This window comes from Phyllobates terribilis, unplaced genomic scaffold (assembly GCF_046119375.1).
Source record: "Phyllobates terribilis strain yellow unplaced genomic scaffold, ASM4611937v1 Scaffold_1__5_contigs__length_1240528914, whole genome shotgun sequence".
NCBI lineage: Eukaryota > Metazoa > Chordata > Amphibia > Anura > Dendrobatidae > Phyllobates > Phyllobates terribilis.
Window position 1 is genome coordinate 254,699,844 of NW_027362761.1, and position 18,590 is coordinate 254,718,433.

The 18,590-nt window shown below is 44.4% G+C and overlaps 1 protein-coding gene across 1 annotated transcript in view; it reads right to left on the reverse strand.

Annotated features, from left to right (window-relative positions):
- Positions 1-18,590, reverse strand: part of LOC141256769 (rho guanine nucleotide exchange factor 40-like) — a 170,556-nt gene that overhangs the window by 51,594 nt on the left and 100,372 nt on the right. Inside the window, exons 14-15 of the mRNA XM_073671194.1 lie at positions 4,171-4,384; positions 3,900-3,986 (exon numbers count right to left, since the gene is read on the reverse strand). Of these exons, the coding sequence (XP_073527295.1) occupies positions 3,900-3,986; positions 4,171-4,384 (301 nt within the window). The remainder of the gene's footprint in view (positions 1-3,899; positions 3,987-4,170; positions 4,385-18,590) is intronic.

Here is an 18,590-nt window from a genome sequence, read left to right on the forward strand (position 1 = left end):
CTTGATAATTGCCAATAATTTCCATCTATTGTCTATTCTATTTGCACAACAGCATGTGAAATTGATTGTCAATCAGTGTTGCTTCCTAAGTGGACAGTTTGATTTCACAGAAGTTTGACTTACTTGGAGTTATATTCTGTTGTTTAAGTGTTCCCTTTATTTTTTTGAGAAGTGTATATTAAAAAAAAAAAAGTGTTCGTATACATTTTGCCGATGATGCAATTTGTATTATTTAGGTCCATAGCGATTTTTACAAATGCAGCATGCTCTAGATGTGCCATTTTTATGAAAATTTATCAATAAAAAGTGTAGAAAATAAAATGTTAATCTTACCCATGCCATATTATATTTATCCCAAGTAGTCATCTGGGTAGTACCTTTCCTGTGAATAGTAATGCAATCGGCAATCTAGTCACACCCACTGTGGTGTGATTGACATGCCAAATAAATTCTGACATCACCGAAATGGCTGCTGAAACCCAGTGCATGCTCTTTGTACTCCACCTTCCACTACCCACCCATGCTCTTTTGATTTCTGTTTTCTGGAAAGTGTACTACCAAGTGTACTACCCTCCGCTCCATCTGTGCACTACACATGCACAAGAAGCTGGGAGACAGATTGGAAGATATATGTATTCACATCATTACAGCCTGGACTGTTTGACTATTCACAGGAAAGGCTTCAGTGGGAGAAGAGAGATATTATACAACACCAGTGATTAAAACTAAAACGTACTTTCACAGGAAAATGATTATAGTGCAGTGTAATCGTTTTTCAAAATCACTCTATTAGCAATATTTGATGATAACCCGCAAGGCGGACAGCTCGAAGTGGCTGCTGCGGGCTGCACTAAATTAGGCAGCATGCGGCTTGTCACTCTTAGCTACCGCCTTCAGTGTGTGAGCGAGTGCTGTAGGATCCTATAGTGCTCGCTCCCTCACTGAATACAGCAGCCTAGCATGAGGAAAAGGATGCGCCTTAGTTTAATTTCATTTCTTTGGTTTTGCTTTAGCTTTTTTCACTTTACAGATACAAGGGCGTGGCGCTCCCTTTTTGGGCTGTGCAGTTAGTTTATATAGCTTTCCACGGACAGGTGTCTGAACAGTGAGGCCTGGGTCCTGATCTGCCCCATCTACTGAGGCCTGCTGGCATGTAGAGAGGTTTTACATTAGAGATAGAACCATCCTGATTGGGTGCACCTTGTCGCGGTGGGATGGCTTTCACACTTTTTTGATCAAAACAGTGTCAACTAAGTACCCTCCCTATGTTCTTTACATGTACTATTAGAATTTACTTATTTATTTAGTGCAGGTTATTTGCTCATTTTCTTTTTATCCCAGATTATGTTAGTTGCGTGTAACCTGCAGAACAGACCTTAGGCAGTCCGTGTTGCGGGTTTTCATAAAAAAAAACGCTAATAGAGTGATTTACAGGAAAATAATTATAGTGCAGGACACTGCAGTATAATCGATTTTCTAAAAGTGGAGAAAAGCTTCTATTTTCTATTCTGTTCATTATTACATATCTTATATAAACATTATCAAGGACAACATCTGCAAGGAGTTTGTATGTTCTCCCTGTGTTTGCGTGGGTTTCCTCCGGGTTCTCCGGTTTCCTCCCACACTGCAAAGACATACTGATAGGGAATTTAGATTGTGAGCCCGATGGGGACAGCGACGATAATGTATGTAAAGCGCTGCGGAATGTGTTAGCGCTATATAAAAATAAAGATTATTATTATTATTATTATTAAAGGGGTTGTCTAAGACTACAATATTGTTGACCAATCCTCAGGATTATTCACTTTTTTTTGTATTTCACAAAATTTGATCAATGCATGAGATAATGAAAAACATTACTTACCGTATTTTTTGGACTATAAGATGCACTTTTTTCCTCCAAAATTTTGGAGGAAAGTGGGGGGTGCGTCTTATAGTCCGAATCTACTATATATATTGTAATGTTGCTGTGGGTGGTGAGGGTGTGGGGGGAGCAGCAGTGGAGCGGGGCACAGGAGGCAGGAGCCAGCTGCTGCAGCTCTTGCGTGTGCCCGCTGCTAAAGAAAATGAATATTCACTGCTCCCTACGCCCATGGGAGTGGGGAGCAGTGAATATTCACTCTCCTTAATAGCGGGTGTACAGTGTCAGCAGCAGCCGTGGCTCCTGCAGCGGATCGGCGGTCATGTGTGCCCGCTACTAAAGAGCATGAATATTCACTCCTCTCCACGCCCATGGGAGTGAGGAGTACTGAATATACATGTTCTTTAATAGCAGGCACACGCAATCGCCCAGCTGCTGCTGGAGCCATGGCTGCGGCTGCAGTGTGCGCCCGCTATTAAGGAGAATGAAGTCACTACTCCCCACACCCATAGTCCCGACGTGGGGAGCAGTGACTATTCCAGCAGCACACGGTGAGATCAGCTGCTGGCAGCAAAGCTGGAAGGTGAGTAGTATTGTTTATTTTTTTGTGTGCAGTGTGATGGGAATGAGGGAGGCCAAGCATACCAGGATGAGGGGTGCCACGTATACCAGGATGAGGGGTGCCAAGCATACCAGGATGAGGGGTGCCAAGCATACCAGGATAAGGGGTGCCGTGCATACTAGGATGAGGGGTGCCAAGCATACAAGGATGAGGGGTGCTAACCATACCAGGATGAGGGGTGCCACGCATACCAGGATGAGGGATTAAGTGTGCCATGCATACCAGGATGAGGTGTGCCATGGATACCAGGATGGGGGATGAGGGGTGCCATGCATACCAGGATGAGGGGTGACATACATACCAGGATGAGGGCTTCCATTAATACCAGGATGAGGGATGCTGTGCATACCAGGGTGAGGGGTGCCATGCATACCAGGATGAGGGGTGCCATGCATACCAGGATGGGGGATTGGGTGTCATGCATACCAGGATGGGGATGAGGGGTGCCATGCATACCAGGATGGGGATGAGGAGTGCTATGCATACCAGGATGGGGAATACGTATAACAAGAAGGAGGGGGCCATATATACCAGGATGGGGGATATTAGTACAGAATTGGGGGACTTTACTCCTCTAACAGTGTTAGCAGCAGACCCCCTCCCCCATAACAGTGCATCAGGACCACATTTTTTGCTTACATTTTTTTTCTATTTTCCTCCTCTAAAGCCTAGGTGTGTCTTATGGTCCGGTGCGTCTTATAGAGAGAAAAATACGGTACATGATGAATTCACCACTGTTCCAACAGTAAATAACTAAAATGAACTGAGATGTTTACTGAACTACAGCAAACATGCCCCCGACAACCCACATGACTGCTGCAGACAATCCCTGATCTCAGTGATTCACAGATGCTAGTAACTGTCTGCATCAGCCCTGTGAGTGGACAGTGATGTAAATGCTGTGGGACAGACTAGTGTGCATCCCAGGTGTCTGAGCAGTTGGAATAGTGCAGATTTATAAGGTTTGTAATATTTCAAACTATTGTGAACACTTTAGGGCCTAACTTGTATAGTTTTGTTGTGCCTATGTGCTAGTTGGTGTTAAAGAAGATCCATTGCAATAAGCAGAATCTCCAGTGATCCAACTACTTTTGAATAAAAATGGAAATAAGAATATAGCATCCTATCAGAATTGATTATTTTTCAATTACAAGCAGATAGCAAACATTTATTTGATTGAAGTGTCTTCAGAGAAAGTCCATATAAAGTTTCCTGAACAACATTTCCATGGATTTAATGACCATTCCAGTAAAATATTGTTCTAAATACCAGTCTAAAATGCTGATTCAGAGTAATTCAACGTTGTGAGCAAAAAGGTCAGGAAACCTTTCAACACTACATCCATTCATTTTACAAGATGTAGCGAAAGGAAGGATAAAATGCTTAATCCCGACCCTAAGTTTCCTCATCACTCACCTTTAAACTCCCACTGGGAGATGGAAGGAACAGCTCTACCTTCTGTTTGTTTTTCACATATACAGAGTATAAACGTAACTGATCTGCCTAAAAGATAAATGAATGTGTGAGACATCAAGTATAACAAATAGGAGTCATCTCACTACTGGTGAATAGATGTATATAGAATAGAAAACGATAGCATGGACATATCCAATACAGACATGATTTGTGTGACTCAGAGCAGCTGCAGGGAAGAAGTAAGACAGGGGTCAATAGGGCTTGGACTCACATGCTGGAGGAAGCAGTAAGAGACGGTCAGGGGATGAGACACACAATTCTGGAGATCTCTCAGGAAATGAGTGTGGAAATTAAGAAGCTGCTCCAAGCTCCCTCTTAGTGCTAGGCCTGCCGGACATGACCCTCTAACTTCCAGAGACCGTCGCAGAGACTGAATGTAACTTCTTTCAGAGCACAGGAGATCTAGTAGTAAACGCTGTGGTGACCTATAGTGAACAAAGGAAAGGAAAATGTAAAAATTTAGACGAGATAATCAACTTATGGGGAATATTGTACGGACTACTGAACATGCTATATACACCTGAAAAAAAGTAGCTGAAAGCCACACTGAAATCTCCAGTAAACTCTATATATAAATCTGCTTTCAAGTGCACCAGTCCATAGTTCTTCGTGATATAAGCAAATATTTATGAACCAAGCAGCCTATTTCCACAGTGGAAACACAACGCTGGAATTTTTCATTATGGAATAAAAACATACACATCTTCCAGCAATGGCTGCCTGCCAACATACAGTTCATGTGGATCGCTAGAATTTTCAGTGTATTTTCTCAATGTCTGTTACAAGGAAATGGCTGCAGAAATATTATTATCTGACTTTTACAACTACCCTTGTGTAAATGAGACAGGCATGGCTAAAAAAAAGAGAAAATGACAGAATACGACTGGCTGCTTACACTTACAGCACCTATTCAATATCTGGAGAAATTAGCCTTTGAGTTTCCTGTTCCATGCTCCTCTTGGCTGCTTCTCTAGTTAGGGCTCTCCTTGCTTGGGATGTCCACTTAGGTGGGCAGCCATGTCTTGGTAAGTTGGCAATTGAGCCATATTCCTTCAATCTTTGGATGATGGATTGTACAGTGCTCCATGAGATGTTCAGAGCTTGGGCTATTTTTTTTTATAACCTAACTCTACTTTACTCTTCTCCATAACTTTATCCCTGACCTGTTTGGTGTGTTCTTTGGTTTTCATGCTGTTGTTTGATTCTTAACCACTTCGCACCAGAGCCTGTTTTTGCCTTCGTAACCGGGCCAATTTTTTCAATTCTGACCACTGTCACTTTATGAAGCAATTACCCTGGAACGCTTCAATGGATTCCCCTGATTCTGAGATTGTTTTTTCGTGACATATTGTACTTCATGATAGTGGTAAAATCTCTTTGATATCACTTGCGTTTATTTGTGAAAAAATCGGAAATTTGGCGAAAATTTTGAAAATTTAGCAATTTTCAAACTTTGAATTTTCATGCCCTTAAATCAGAGAGATATGTCACACAAAATAGTTAATAAATAACATTTCCCACATGTCTACTTTACATCAGCACAATTTTGGAACCCAATTTTTTTTTTGTTAGGGAGCTATAAGGGTTAAAAGTTGACCAGCGATTTCTCATTTTTCCAACAAAATTTACAAAAACATTTTTTTAGGGACCACATCATATTTGAAGTCACTTTGAGGGGTCTTTATGACAGAAAATACCCAAAAGTGACACCGTTCTAAAAACTGCACCCCTAAAGGTGCTCAAAACCACATTCAAGAACTTTATTAACCCTTCAGGTGCTTCACAAGAACTTTTTTCACAAAAATGTTACTTTAGACCCAATTTTTTTTATTTTCACAGGGGTAACAGGAAAAAATGGACCCCAAAATTTTTTGTGCAATTTCTCTTGAGAGCGCTGATACCCCATATGTGAGGGAAAACCACTGTTTGGGCGCATGGCAGGGTTCGGAAGGGAAGGAGCGCCATTAGACTTTTTGAATGTAAAATTTGTCTGAATAATTAGCAGACACCATGTTGCGTTTGGAGAGCTCCTGATGTGCCTAAACAGTGGAAACCCCCCACAAGTGACACCATTTTGGAAACTAGACCCCTTAGGGAACTTATCTAGATGTGTGGTGAGCACCTTGAACCCCAAGTTGCTTCACAGAAGTTTATAATATTGAGCTGTAAAAATAAAATTTTCACATTTTTCCCACAAAAACGTTTTTCATCCCTTAATTTTGCATTATCATAAGGGTAATAGGATAAATTGCACCATGAAATTTGTTGTGCAATTTCTCCTGAACACGCCGATACCCCATATGTGGGGGAAAACCACTGTTTGGGCGCACGGCAGGGTTTGGAAGGGAAGGAGCGCCATTTGACTTTTTGAATGTAAAATTTGTCTGAATAATTAGCAGATGCCATGTTGCGTTTGGAGAGCCCCTGATGTTCCTAAACAGTGGAAACCCCCCACAAGTGACACCATTTTGGAAACTAGACCCCTTAGGGAACTTATCTAGATGTGTGATGAGCACCTTGAACCCCAAGGTGCTTCACAGAAGTTTATAATAATCAGCTGTAAAAATAAAATTTTCACATTTTTCCCGCAAAAACGTTTTTCATCCCTTAATTTTGCATTATCATAAGGGTAATAGGATAAATTGCACCATGAAATTTGTTGTTCAATTTCTCCTGAACACGCCGATGCCCCATATGTGGGGGAAAACCACTGTTTGGGCGCACGGCAGGGTTTGTAAGGGAAGGAGCGCCATTTGACTTTTTGAATGTAAAATTTGTCTGAATAATTAGCAGACGCCATGTTGCGTTTGGAGACCCCCTGATGTTCCTAAACAGTGGAAACCCCCCACAAGTGACACCATTTTGGAAACTAGACCCCTTAGGGAACTTATCTAGATGTGTGGTGAGCACCTTGAACCCCAGGGTGCTTCACAGAAGTTTATAATAATCAGCTGTAAAAATAAAATTTTCACATTTTTCCCACAAAAACGTTTTTCATCCCTTAATTTTGCATTATCATAAGGGTAATAGGATAAATTGCACCATGAAGTTTGTTGTGCAATTTCTCCTGAACACGCCGATACCCCATATGTGGAGGCAAACCACTGTTTGGGCGCACGGCAGGGCTCGGAAGGAAAGGAGCGCCATTTGACTTTTTGAATGTAAAATTTGTCTGAATAATTAGCAGACGCCATGTTGCGTTTGGAGAGCCCCTGATGTTCCTAAACAGTGGAAACCCCCCACAAGTGACACCATTTTGGAAACTAGACCCCTTAGGGAACTTATCTAGATGTGTGGTGAGCACCTTGCACCCCCAGCTGCTTCACAGAAATTTATAATGTGGGGGAAAACCACTGCTTTGGTGTATGGCAGGGTTCGGAAGAGAAAGGAGCGCTATGTTGGCTGGGATAGGCAGCAGACACCATGTCACATTTGAAGAGTTGCTGACATGCCGAAACAGCAGAAACCCCCACAAGTGACCCCATTTTGTAAACTACACCTCTCAAGGAATTCATCTAGGGAAGTAGTGAGTATTTTTTCATTTTTAAATTTATACCATTGGGCAGTGAAAAAAGCATAATTATATTTTTACCACAAAAAAATGTTTTACCCTCAGATTTTACATTTTCACACAGGGCAATGGGTAAAAATGGTGCCGAAATGTGTCACACAATTTCTTCTAAAAGTGGCAATACCCCATATGTGGCTCAGCCATACGGCGAGATCTGGGGGGGACGGAGAATAGGCATTTGGATTTGGGAGCACAAAATTTTCTGAATTTCTTTTGGGGGGCAAGGGCCATTTCGCTTTTCCAGAGCCTTTCTGCTACCAGTAACTTGGAAGTCCCTTATATTTTTAACAGATGACGGACGTGAGTGGGGACTAGCTTTTTTTGAGGACTGAGTTGAAGCTTTTATTGGGAACATTTTATGTAACATTTATCCGGCGCTCTAGGCTGAGAACTTACATAGGGGTTTCCATCTAAATTTCCAAGTGATGTAATTCAGATGAAACCCCTGCGGGATCCATTCACTGTAATGAGGCAGCAGAGTTACTCTGGACTCCGTCTGGCCTCTGTTTAGCGGTGTCCTTTTTTTCAGAACTGCACAAAACTGTGGCCAACCGCACTTTTATGCACGCCTAAAACAAATGACACCGTGGGATCACAGGCCAGACGGCATCCACAGTGGCCTATATCTGCCTCATTACAGGTAATCTTCTGTCATGGGTTCTGTCTGAATCACGTATTTCAGAGATTTACACGGAAACTCTGGTGTAAGTGCTCAGCGCAGAGCGCAGGATAAATGTGTGCCGAGCCATACTGCGATCTTTGGGAGACATAATAAACAAATCAGTAGCAGGTGAAGAATTGGTTTTATTTATTTTTTTACGCCGTTCCTAGTGTGATATAACTGATTAGATTACTTTATTCTTCGGGTCGTTGCGATTACAGAGATACCAGATTTATATCGGGTTTTTATGACTGACAGCTGTCACACACTAAGAGACGCTTTTTTTTTTGCAAAATCTAGTTTTTGCATCACCATATTTTGAGAGCTATAATTTTTCCATATTTCGGCCGACAGAGTCATGTGATGGCTTGTTTTTTGCGGGACGAGTTGACATTTTTATTGGTACCATTTTTGGGTACGTGACATTTTTTGATCGCTTTCTATTCCGTTTTTTGGGAGGTAAAATTAACAAAAACCAACAATTCAGGAATTGTTTTTTGAGGTTTTTTTTTATGCCGTTCTGCGTGTGGTAAAAGTGATCAGGCAGCGTTATTCTTCGGGTCAGTACGTTTACAGCGATACTACACGTACTGTATATTTTTTTATGTTTTGGCGCTTTTACACAATAAAACAATTTTATAGAAAAAATATTTTTTTTGCATCGCTTTATTCTGAGCGCTATAACTTTTTTATTTTTTGGCTGATGGAGCTGTATGGAGGCTTGTTTTTTGCGGAAGAAGATGACGTTTTCAGCGGTACCATTTTTATTTCCATTTTGCTTTTTGATCGCATTTTTTTCCACTTTTTGTTTGGCGATATGAGGAAAAAGCATAGTTTTTTGCTCCGTTTTTTATTTATTTTTATTACGGTGTGCACAGAAGGAGTTAATTAGTGTGACAGTTTTATAGCTCGGGTTGTTTCGGACGCGGCAATACCAAATATGTGTACTTTTTTTTATTTTTGCATAAATATATGGATTTATCGGTTTAATATTTTATTTATTTATTTTTATTTATTTTGTATTTTTTTTAACAGTTTCAAAACATTTTTTTTTACTTTTTTTTACATTTTTACTTAGTCCCTGTATGGGACATTAATTTTTATTTTTCTGATCCCTGATCTCATGTAATGTAATAGACATGTATTACATTATATGAGATCTTCACTGACTGTTTCACAGTCTCCTGCCTGGCATCAGCTTGCAGGCTGAAGCCAGGCAGGAAGGACACCATATATGGCAGAGCTGGAGGCGGTCATGTGACCTCCAGCTGCCATAGCAACGCCAGGTCCTGAAAGGAATCAAGGGGTCGTCGGAGAGGTAAGTGGACGACCCCCTCTCCTCCTGCTGTCTTCTATATGCCGCGATCACTATAGATCGCGGCATATAGAAGACAGCAAAGGGTTAACATCACTGGGACCTGATTTAATCAGGTCCTGATGATGTTCCCTGTCAGAGCTAACGCTCTGCACTGCTCCCACAGCGCTTGCAGGACCCTGGGGGTCCTGAGCGCTGCGAGACCACCCACCGTTTTTAAACGTCGGCGCTGCACAGAGCCCAGCAAGCGCCGACGTTTATCTACAGTGGGCGGTCGGGAAGCGGTTAATGTTCTCAAACACACCTCTGAGGCCTTCACAGAACAGCTGTAGTAATATTGAGGCACACAAGTGGACTCAATTTACTAATTATGTGACTTCTGGAGGAAATTGGTCACTCTGAATTTTATTTAGGGGTATCAGACTGCAGGGGGCCAAATATAAATGCACGTCACAATATTCAGATTTATATTTTTAAAATAATTAGAAAACCAAGTATCATTTTTTTTATACTTCATAAATATTTGCTTCTTTGTGTTGTATATCACATAAAATCACAATAAAATACAATTAACTTTGTGGGTGTAGCGTGGAAAAATTCACGGGGTATGAACACTTTTTCAAGACACTGTATATGTACACACATATATATAGTATAAGTAACAAAAAGTGAAATATAAATAGCTAAATAAAAAGCCTAAGAAACTGTAACTCCTCTAGCACTTTACAAGGACATTATAGATGCATATAACAATTGATACAACACAGAATATACAGTATATGTTTTGTTAACCCCTTTTCAGACATATGATGTACATTTACGACATATGCCCACTCCCTGACTTTGATGCCGGCTAGCAAGCCGAGCCCGCATCTTTGCCGGCAGATGATGATTGTTGTGTTATTCATTCATCCGAACAGCCATGCATATAGCGGAGCTCCGCCCGCGGCTGTTTACGTGTTGAATGCTGCGGTCAATCTCTGAAGCGCCAATGGGTTACCGCGACGGCCAGGAGACTGCTGAACACTGTGGTATTGCTGTGTATAATACAAGTGATTGGATGATGGCAGGTTCAAGTCTCCAAAGGGGAATAACAAATACAGTAGAAAGAGAAAAAAAAGTTTTTAAAAATATGAAAAAAAATGTAAAAATATAAAAGTTAAAACCATCCTCCATTTTCACCATTAAAAAAAATGAAAAAATAAAACACATACTGTATTTTGTGTCGCTGCATTCTTAAAAGTCCGATGTATTAAAATATAAAATAAATTAACCAGATTGGTGCATGGTAAAATTACAAAAAAAAATTAAAGTCCAAAATTACATTTTTTCAGCTGCTGCAACACTTTAATAAAATGCAATAAGGCAATAAGAGGCGATCAAAACATCGTTCTACTCCAAAATGAAATTACTGTATATATTCATGTATAAGCCGACTTTTTCAGCACATTTTTTATGCTGAAAAAGCCTCCCTCGGCTTATACTCGAGTGAGGGTCCCACTAATCCAGGGCCGGCATCAGCACCCGGGCAAGTGGAGGTCTTGTTGCTTTGAAATTTCATTTTATTCATTCATGTTATTGATGCCCTCCAGGCCCGTAAGAGATCCCTGCCTCCTGTGTTAATTATAATGGCTCCCTCCTCCCCTGCATGTCACAGTGCCCTGTGACGTGCAGTTGCGGCGGCCAAATCCCGCACCTGCGCACTTCACTCTTTACACAAGGTGCACATCTTCCTCCCCGTCTATGGGCATTATACTGCAGGGATCTTGTGCGTAGGTGCCGGCAAGTCAGTGTGACTTCCGTTCCAGTGACCTCCGGCGTGCGAAACACTAAGGTTCTCTACCTACTTGCTCCCTGCATCGTCATCCTTAGGAACCATGGGTATATATGTATACACGTGTATATGCGTACACATATATACAGTACAGACCAAAAGTTTGGACACACTTTCTCATTTAAAGATTTTTCTGTATTTTTATGACTATGAAAATTGTACATTCACACTGAAGGCATCAAAACTATGAATTAACAAATGTGGAATTATATACTTAACAAAAAAGTGTGAAACAACTGAAAATATGTCTTATATTGTAGGTTCTTCAAAGTAGCCACCTTTTGCTTTGATGACTGCTTTGCACACTCTTGGCATTCTCTTGATGAGCTTCAAGAGGTAGTCACCGGAAATGGTCTTCCAACAATCTTGAAGGAGTTCCCAGAGATGCTTAGCACTTGTTGGCCCTTTTGGCTTCACTCTGCGGTCCAGCTCACCCCAAACCATCTCTATTTGTTCAGGTCTGGTGACTGTGGAGGCCAGGTCATCTGGTGTAGCACCCCATCACTCTCCTTCTTGGTCAAATAGCCTTTACACAGCCTGGAGGTGTGTTTGGGGTCATTGTCCTGTTGAAAAATAAATGATGCTCCAACTGAACGCAAACCGGATGGAATAGCATGCCGCTGCAAGATGCTGTGGTAGCCATGCTGGTTCAGTATGCCTTCAATTTTGAATAAATCTCCAACAGTGTCACCAGCAAAGCACCCCCACACCATCACACCTCCTCCTCCATGCTTCACGGTGGGAACCAGGCATGTAGAGTCCATCCGTTCACCTTTTCTGCGTCGCACAAAGACACGGTGGTTGGAACCAAAGATCTCAAATTTGGACTCATCAGACCAAAGCACAGATTTCGACTGGTCTAATGTACATTCCTTGTGTTCTTTAGCCCAAACAAGTCTTTTCTGCTTGTTGCCTGTCCTTAGCAGTGGTTTCCTAGCAGCTATTTTACCATGAAGGCCTGCTGCACAAAGTCTCCTCTTAACAGTTGTTGAAGAGATGTGTCTGCTGCTAGAACTCTGTGTGGCATTGACCTGGTCTCTAATCTGAGCTGCTGTTAACCTGCGATTTCTGAGGCTGGTGACTCGGATAAACTTATCCTCAGAAGCAGAGGTGACTCTTGGTCTTCCTTTCCTGGGGCGGTCCTCATCTGAGCCAGTTTCTTTGTTGCGCTTGATGGTTTTTGCAACTGCACTTGGGGACACTTTCAAAGTTTTCCCAATTTTTCACACTGACTGACCTTCATTTCTTAAAGCAATGATGGCCACTCGTTTTTCTTTATGTGGCACCCCAGGGGTCTGGTTTCCACAGTAATGTAATGTTATGTCTGAGAGCAGGTGGGAGGTCCTTTGGTCAGGGATCCTGTGCATGCCACACCTCCTGCCCAGTCTTGGGAGGGGAAGAACTTCCCCTATATAAACCCGGGGCTGAGGCAGGGTTAGGAGTAGAGAAGAAGCAGAGACAAGAAACAGTCATAGGAAGAAACAGCAGAAGCTCAGTGGGAGCAATACTACTACGAGTCAGGGGCTGGCAGCTGCAGAGCTCGCCCTGACTGAGAAGCTTTCTTACCGGACCCGGCGTCCGAGGCTGTGGGGACTAACTCTTACCCAGCAGCAGAAGCCGACCGGCAGGGGATTTCAGGTCCTCAGGCCCAGAAACCCGAAGGCAAGGTCACACGCGTGGGACCAGCACCGCCATCGTGGAGCGGAAGCCATTAGAAGGCCCCGAGTCACCGGCCATACGGGTGAGCACCACACGGCACACTCAGGGACGTGGGCTACTTATATCCGCTTCTAGCAAGGTAGCCAGAAGAGTACAGTCAGTTTGGGAGGCCTACAACTCCGCCTGGCCAGGGGAGATCCCATCTGCTCAAGGACTGACCAGGCCCCGTTCGCTAGCAAGTACTCCGGGAGGGTCTATCGTTGTTACCAGTAAAGACCCTGAATTACACCGCACCGTCTCTGAGTGGTTCCTGCTACCCCCATCTTCCACGTCGGCTGCCCTGAGGCCATACCCCTCCCGTTGGGGGTTATACTATCACGCTGCACAATTCTACATCGGCCTCAGCGGTCTGCCCTGCAGCGGCAGCTCCATAGCTGCAAATCAACGGGTGGCGTAGTCGACACTCAAATAACACCTATCAAGACTGCCACACACTGAGTTTGACTCCCTGGGCACGGACCGGGTCCCCGCCACTCGGAGACTACAACCCTCATCTGATCCGGTTCCGGGTAAGCCCCCGAGCGCGAGACGCTGCGCGACACAGCAGGCCCAGGGGCGCGTCAACTTTGGCGTAGTCGGCAGGATCTCGTGCCCGCAACCACCGGGTACTGCGTGCCTGAAAAAGAGACTTTCAAACTCACCTGTGGTGAAGATTCCCGCCATCCGGCGCCATTTTCAGCCTTCTTCCCGCCATCTGTGAAGATTCCCGCCATCCGGCGCCATCTTCAGCCTTCTTCCCGCCATCCGTGGAGTTTTCCCGCCGTTGGACGCCATCTTGAGGACGCCGCGCGGGAAGAAGAGGGGCGTGGACTCCGAAAAGCCCGCGAGAACTGAAGCCCCGCCTCACGTCCGGACGTTGCGTAAGGTCCTGGAAGGAGCCCAGCAGACGCCGACGTCACCGGAGCGCGACGGAAGGTCCTCAACCCTGACGATCCACTACAGAGCCGCGGCCTACGGAAGAGGATCATCGCAAGGTAGGCCACGGTCCACTAGGGGGGAGAAGGATGTCGGATACGGAGGAGAGCTTCACCGCTTCAACCCCCGCCAGCGCCACCGCTGTCGCGGTCATGCCTTTCACCATGCCCTATATCCCGGGGGCAGCCTGGCTACCCCAGTACTCAGGGGAGTCACATACCCTGCAGGACTTTAGAGAAAGGCTGGATAGCCTCTTCCAGGTGTACCCCCCTCACAGAAGAGCAAAAAGTGAGCATCCTGGTGGCCCAATTAACCGGAGCAGCCCGAAGGGAGGTAAAGTCCTGGCCACCTGGGGGGAGGACTGTCGCAGGGATACTAACCCGGCTGAGGGACACCTTTGATACCCGCACCTCAGCCGAGATCAAGCTTAGATTTTACGGGTGCAAACAGCGGGCCCATGAGAGTATAAGGGACTATGCCCTGAACCTACAAGAGGCCCTGAGAGCCGTTAAGCAGACCGACCCTGACGGCGTGGGAGACGAGGACAGGCTGTTGACTGAACAATTTATAGAGGGTTTATATTGCAATGCCCACCGAACCCAGTTGCGGGCAATGGCCCTACAGGACCCTCATCTGGGATTTGCACAGTTCAAGGACAGAGCCATCCGGGTGCTCCGAGAACCGGCACCGGATGGCGTTGTGACCCACAGGCACCCAGCTATCACTTACCACCAGGAGGCGGCGCCCTTGTCGGCAGGGCCTGTAGGGGCTGATGCGCAGGCTTTGAACAATGACCCGGCTCCAGACCTGCACCATCAGGTCCAAGAGCTAGCTAAAAGCGTTGCTGTGTTAACCCGAACTGTGCAGTCTTTACAGGCTTCCACTCCAGGGAAGATCCAGCTGGCATCCGGACCGGAGAACATCCCGTGGCGTCGACCAAGGAGGACCCCACCGGCCAGAGGAAGACCCAGTGACCGGTACAACGAGGACGGACGACCCATCTGCCGCCGCTGCAATCAACCCGGACATATGGCAAGGTACTGTCCTTTAAACTGGCACAATCTGGGGGTAGAGGGCCAACCCCCAGGAAAAAGACCACCAGGCCCATCGAATTGGCGCGACAAATATGTCGGAGGGCGTCCAGTCTTGCCTGTGGTACTGGATGGCATCCCTATGAGTGCCCTACTGGACACCGGGTCACAGGTCACCACCATCCCGTACGTGCTCTTCAAGCAGTACTGGAATGACTCGGATATAACCCGCTACCCTGACGACGACTTGAGTATCATCGCCAGCAATGGTCAGCCCGTGCCACAGATCGGATTTAAAGAGGCGACCATTAAAATTGGTAGAGTCGAACTGGCAGCACAGGGACTGATTATTGTAGACATTGACAAACACGAGAGTCACCCAAAGATAACGCTAGGAACTAATGTAATTGAAAATTGTCTTGCAGAGGTGATTTTCCTTTTACAACAGGTTGCCAAGAACGCCAGCTCCGGCGAGCAGCGAGTGCTCCAGAAAGAGATCCGGGCACTGATGCGACGGCAACAGGTGGAACTCTCCGGCGGTGAGATTGGTAGCGTAAGAATGTGTGACCCTTTCCCTATTGCCATGCCCCCAAAAAGTGAAATGATGATTTGGTGCCGGGCAGCTATTGGTCCGAGAGGTAGGGATTACCAGGCAATGGTAGAACCAGTTTACTCAGACAGTAGGCCCACCATTTTGACAGCACGGGGGGTGGTTCATGTACGCCATGGGAGGGTGCCCGTTCGCCTAATAAATATCGGGAAGAGGGAAGTATACCTACCCCGGTATGCCACGCTAGCCAAATTATATACCATCAACCAAAACTCTATACAGTCTGTGGAACCCTTGCCTCCATCTCACCCGGAGGAAGGTAACGGCTCTAAGAAAGTAATGGAGGATTGGTGTCAGCAACTACACTTGGGAACTGACTCCACTCCCTCCCACCAGAAACAGGGAGTCTACCGGGTGGTTCAAGAGTATGAGAGAGTGTTTAGTAAACACCCGTTAGACTTCGGGCGAGTTAAGGGGGTAGAACACCGCATCCCCACGGGAGATCATCCTCCCATAAAAGAGAGGTATCGACCCGTACCCCCTGCACATTACCAACACGCCAAGGGGATGCTTAGAGACATGAAGGAGGCTGGGGTAATCCGGGATAGCTGTAGCCCCTGGGCAGCCCCACTAGTTTTAGTCAAAAAGAAAGACAACACTATGAGGATGTGTGTAGATTACCGGAAAATCAATCGTATCACACACAAGGATGCGTACCCTTTACCAAGGATAGAGGAGTCTTTGGCTGCTTTAAGATCTGCTAACATAGTCCTCCATACAATATAATGGCCCCCACAAAGTGCTCCATACAGTATAATGGCCCCACATAGTCCTCCATACAGAATAATGGCCCCACATAGTGCTCCATACAGTATAATGGCCCCACATAGTGCTCCATACAGTATAATGGTCCCACATAGTGCTCCATACAGTATAATGGCCCCACATAGTCCTCCATACAGAATAATGGCCCCACATAGTGGTCCATACAGTATAATGGCCCCACATAGTCCTCCATACAATATAATGGCCCCCACAAAGTGCTCCATACAGTATAATGGCCCCACATAGTCCTCCATACAGAATAATGGCCCCACATAGTGCTCCATACAGTATAATGGCCCCACATAGTGCTCCATACAGTATAATGGTCCCACATAGTGCTCCATACAGTATACAGGCCCCACATAGTGCTCCATACAGTATAATGGCCCCACAAAGTGCTCCATGTAGTACAATGGCTCTAAATAGTGCGCCATTCAGTATAATGGAGCAACATTTAGAAAAAATACTCACCTCTGACCGTTCATGCTGCTCCGGTCTCTTCATGGCATCTTCAGATCCTCAGCGGGCGCGTTGTATTGAAGTCATCGTGCTGCACTGAGACATCAGACACAGAGGGGGAATTGGTTTCAACTGTATCGGCATCTAGGATGCCGATATAGTTGAAAGTGTGATGCCGGGTGTAAGTGCGATGCGAAGCGGGCCTAATGTACTTGGGGGAAATTATTCGGAAGAAAAAGACTCAGGATATATAACCATGCACACCCAATGTTGGAAAAGTGAAAAAAATCTTTATTACATGATTACATTTAGACAACAAAAGAAAATTTTTTTAAAAGCATTTAAAACAGACAAAAACATGTGCAATCTTCATATGGGGGAATTCATGATAATATGCATAAAAATAGCAATAAACCCCACTATGTTATGTGCCACAGGTATATTTTACATCACTTATATAACATTCGATTAATGTAGACCAACTAAGCAACCCTGGCTATAAATAGCACAGCATAACCAGTCAAAATATGTGTTTATGACAAAGCAAACCCCCCTAAATAATATAAGTGAATCAAGGAATGAGTAGGAGAGATGGTCTATTGGCAATGGGGGCCCATATTATAGAGATATTGGCCAGATTGTGTCACCAAAGTCATATATGACGTGGCACAGTTGATCCACATATAAATAACAAGCCAGGCATTCCTGAGTGGTCAAGTCAAGAAAATAAGGATTTAGGTCTGGAGAGGCTGAAGGCCCCACACCATGATTTTCTCTCTTTTTAAGCCCATAGCAGCCAATGAGGTATTCTTTGCAGCATTTTTGTAACATGGAAGAAAGTGGTCAGTCAGAAACTCTATATACTTTTCCACGGTCATTTTCACACCTTCAGGGACCCTAAAGGGGCCTACCAGCTCTCTCCCCGTGATTCTGGCCCAAAACGTGACTCCCCCACCTTCTTGCTGATGTCGCAGCCTTGTTGGAACATGGTGGCCATTCACCAACCATCCACTACTCCATCCATCTGGACCATTCAGGGTTTTACCTAGTAACAAAGAAAATGACGGCACTTCCACTTCAAGAATAGGTGTGAACAGGTGCCTACTAAGAGGAGCTACCTCCATATACAATGAACAAATAACGTAGCACACTGTAATACTGAGTATGTAAATATGAAATATGAATAGGATAACTGCTGTAAAAAATAGAAATAAATGAAAAATTTTTTGAAAAAATTTTAGCGCATGTAAATATGAAGTATGAAATATGAATAGCATTGCTGCTGTAGAAATAAATGAGAAATATTAGCGCATAAATTGGCCAATTTTTTCATTTATTTCTATTTTTTACAGCAGTTATGCTATTCATATTTCATATTTACATACTCAGTATTACAGTGTGCTACGTTATTTGTTCATTGTATATGGAGGTAGCTCCTCTTAGTAGGCACCTGTTCACACCTATTTCTTGAAGTGGAAGTGCCGTCATTTTCTTTGTTACTAGATTTAGCATTGACTGAGCACTCCACTCCCACCCCCATGCCGCAGGTGGTTTTAAATGCATCAGGATCTGACTTTCCCACACATAAGCAGACGGAGGTCTCTTAGAGAGGTATTCACATTGGTAGGTCCTGACATCGAGAAACGCCTTACCGCGGCTGTCAGGTACACATGAATTGGCCAATTTATGCGCTAAGATTTCTCATTTATTTATACAGCAGCAATGCTATTCATATTTCATACTTCATATTT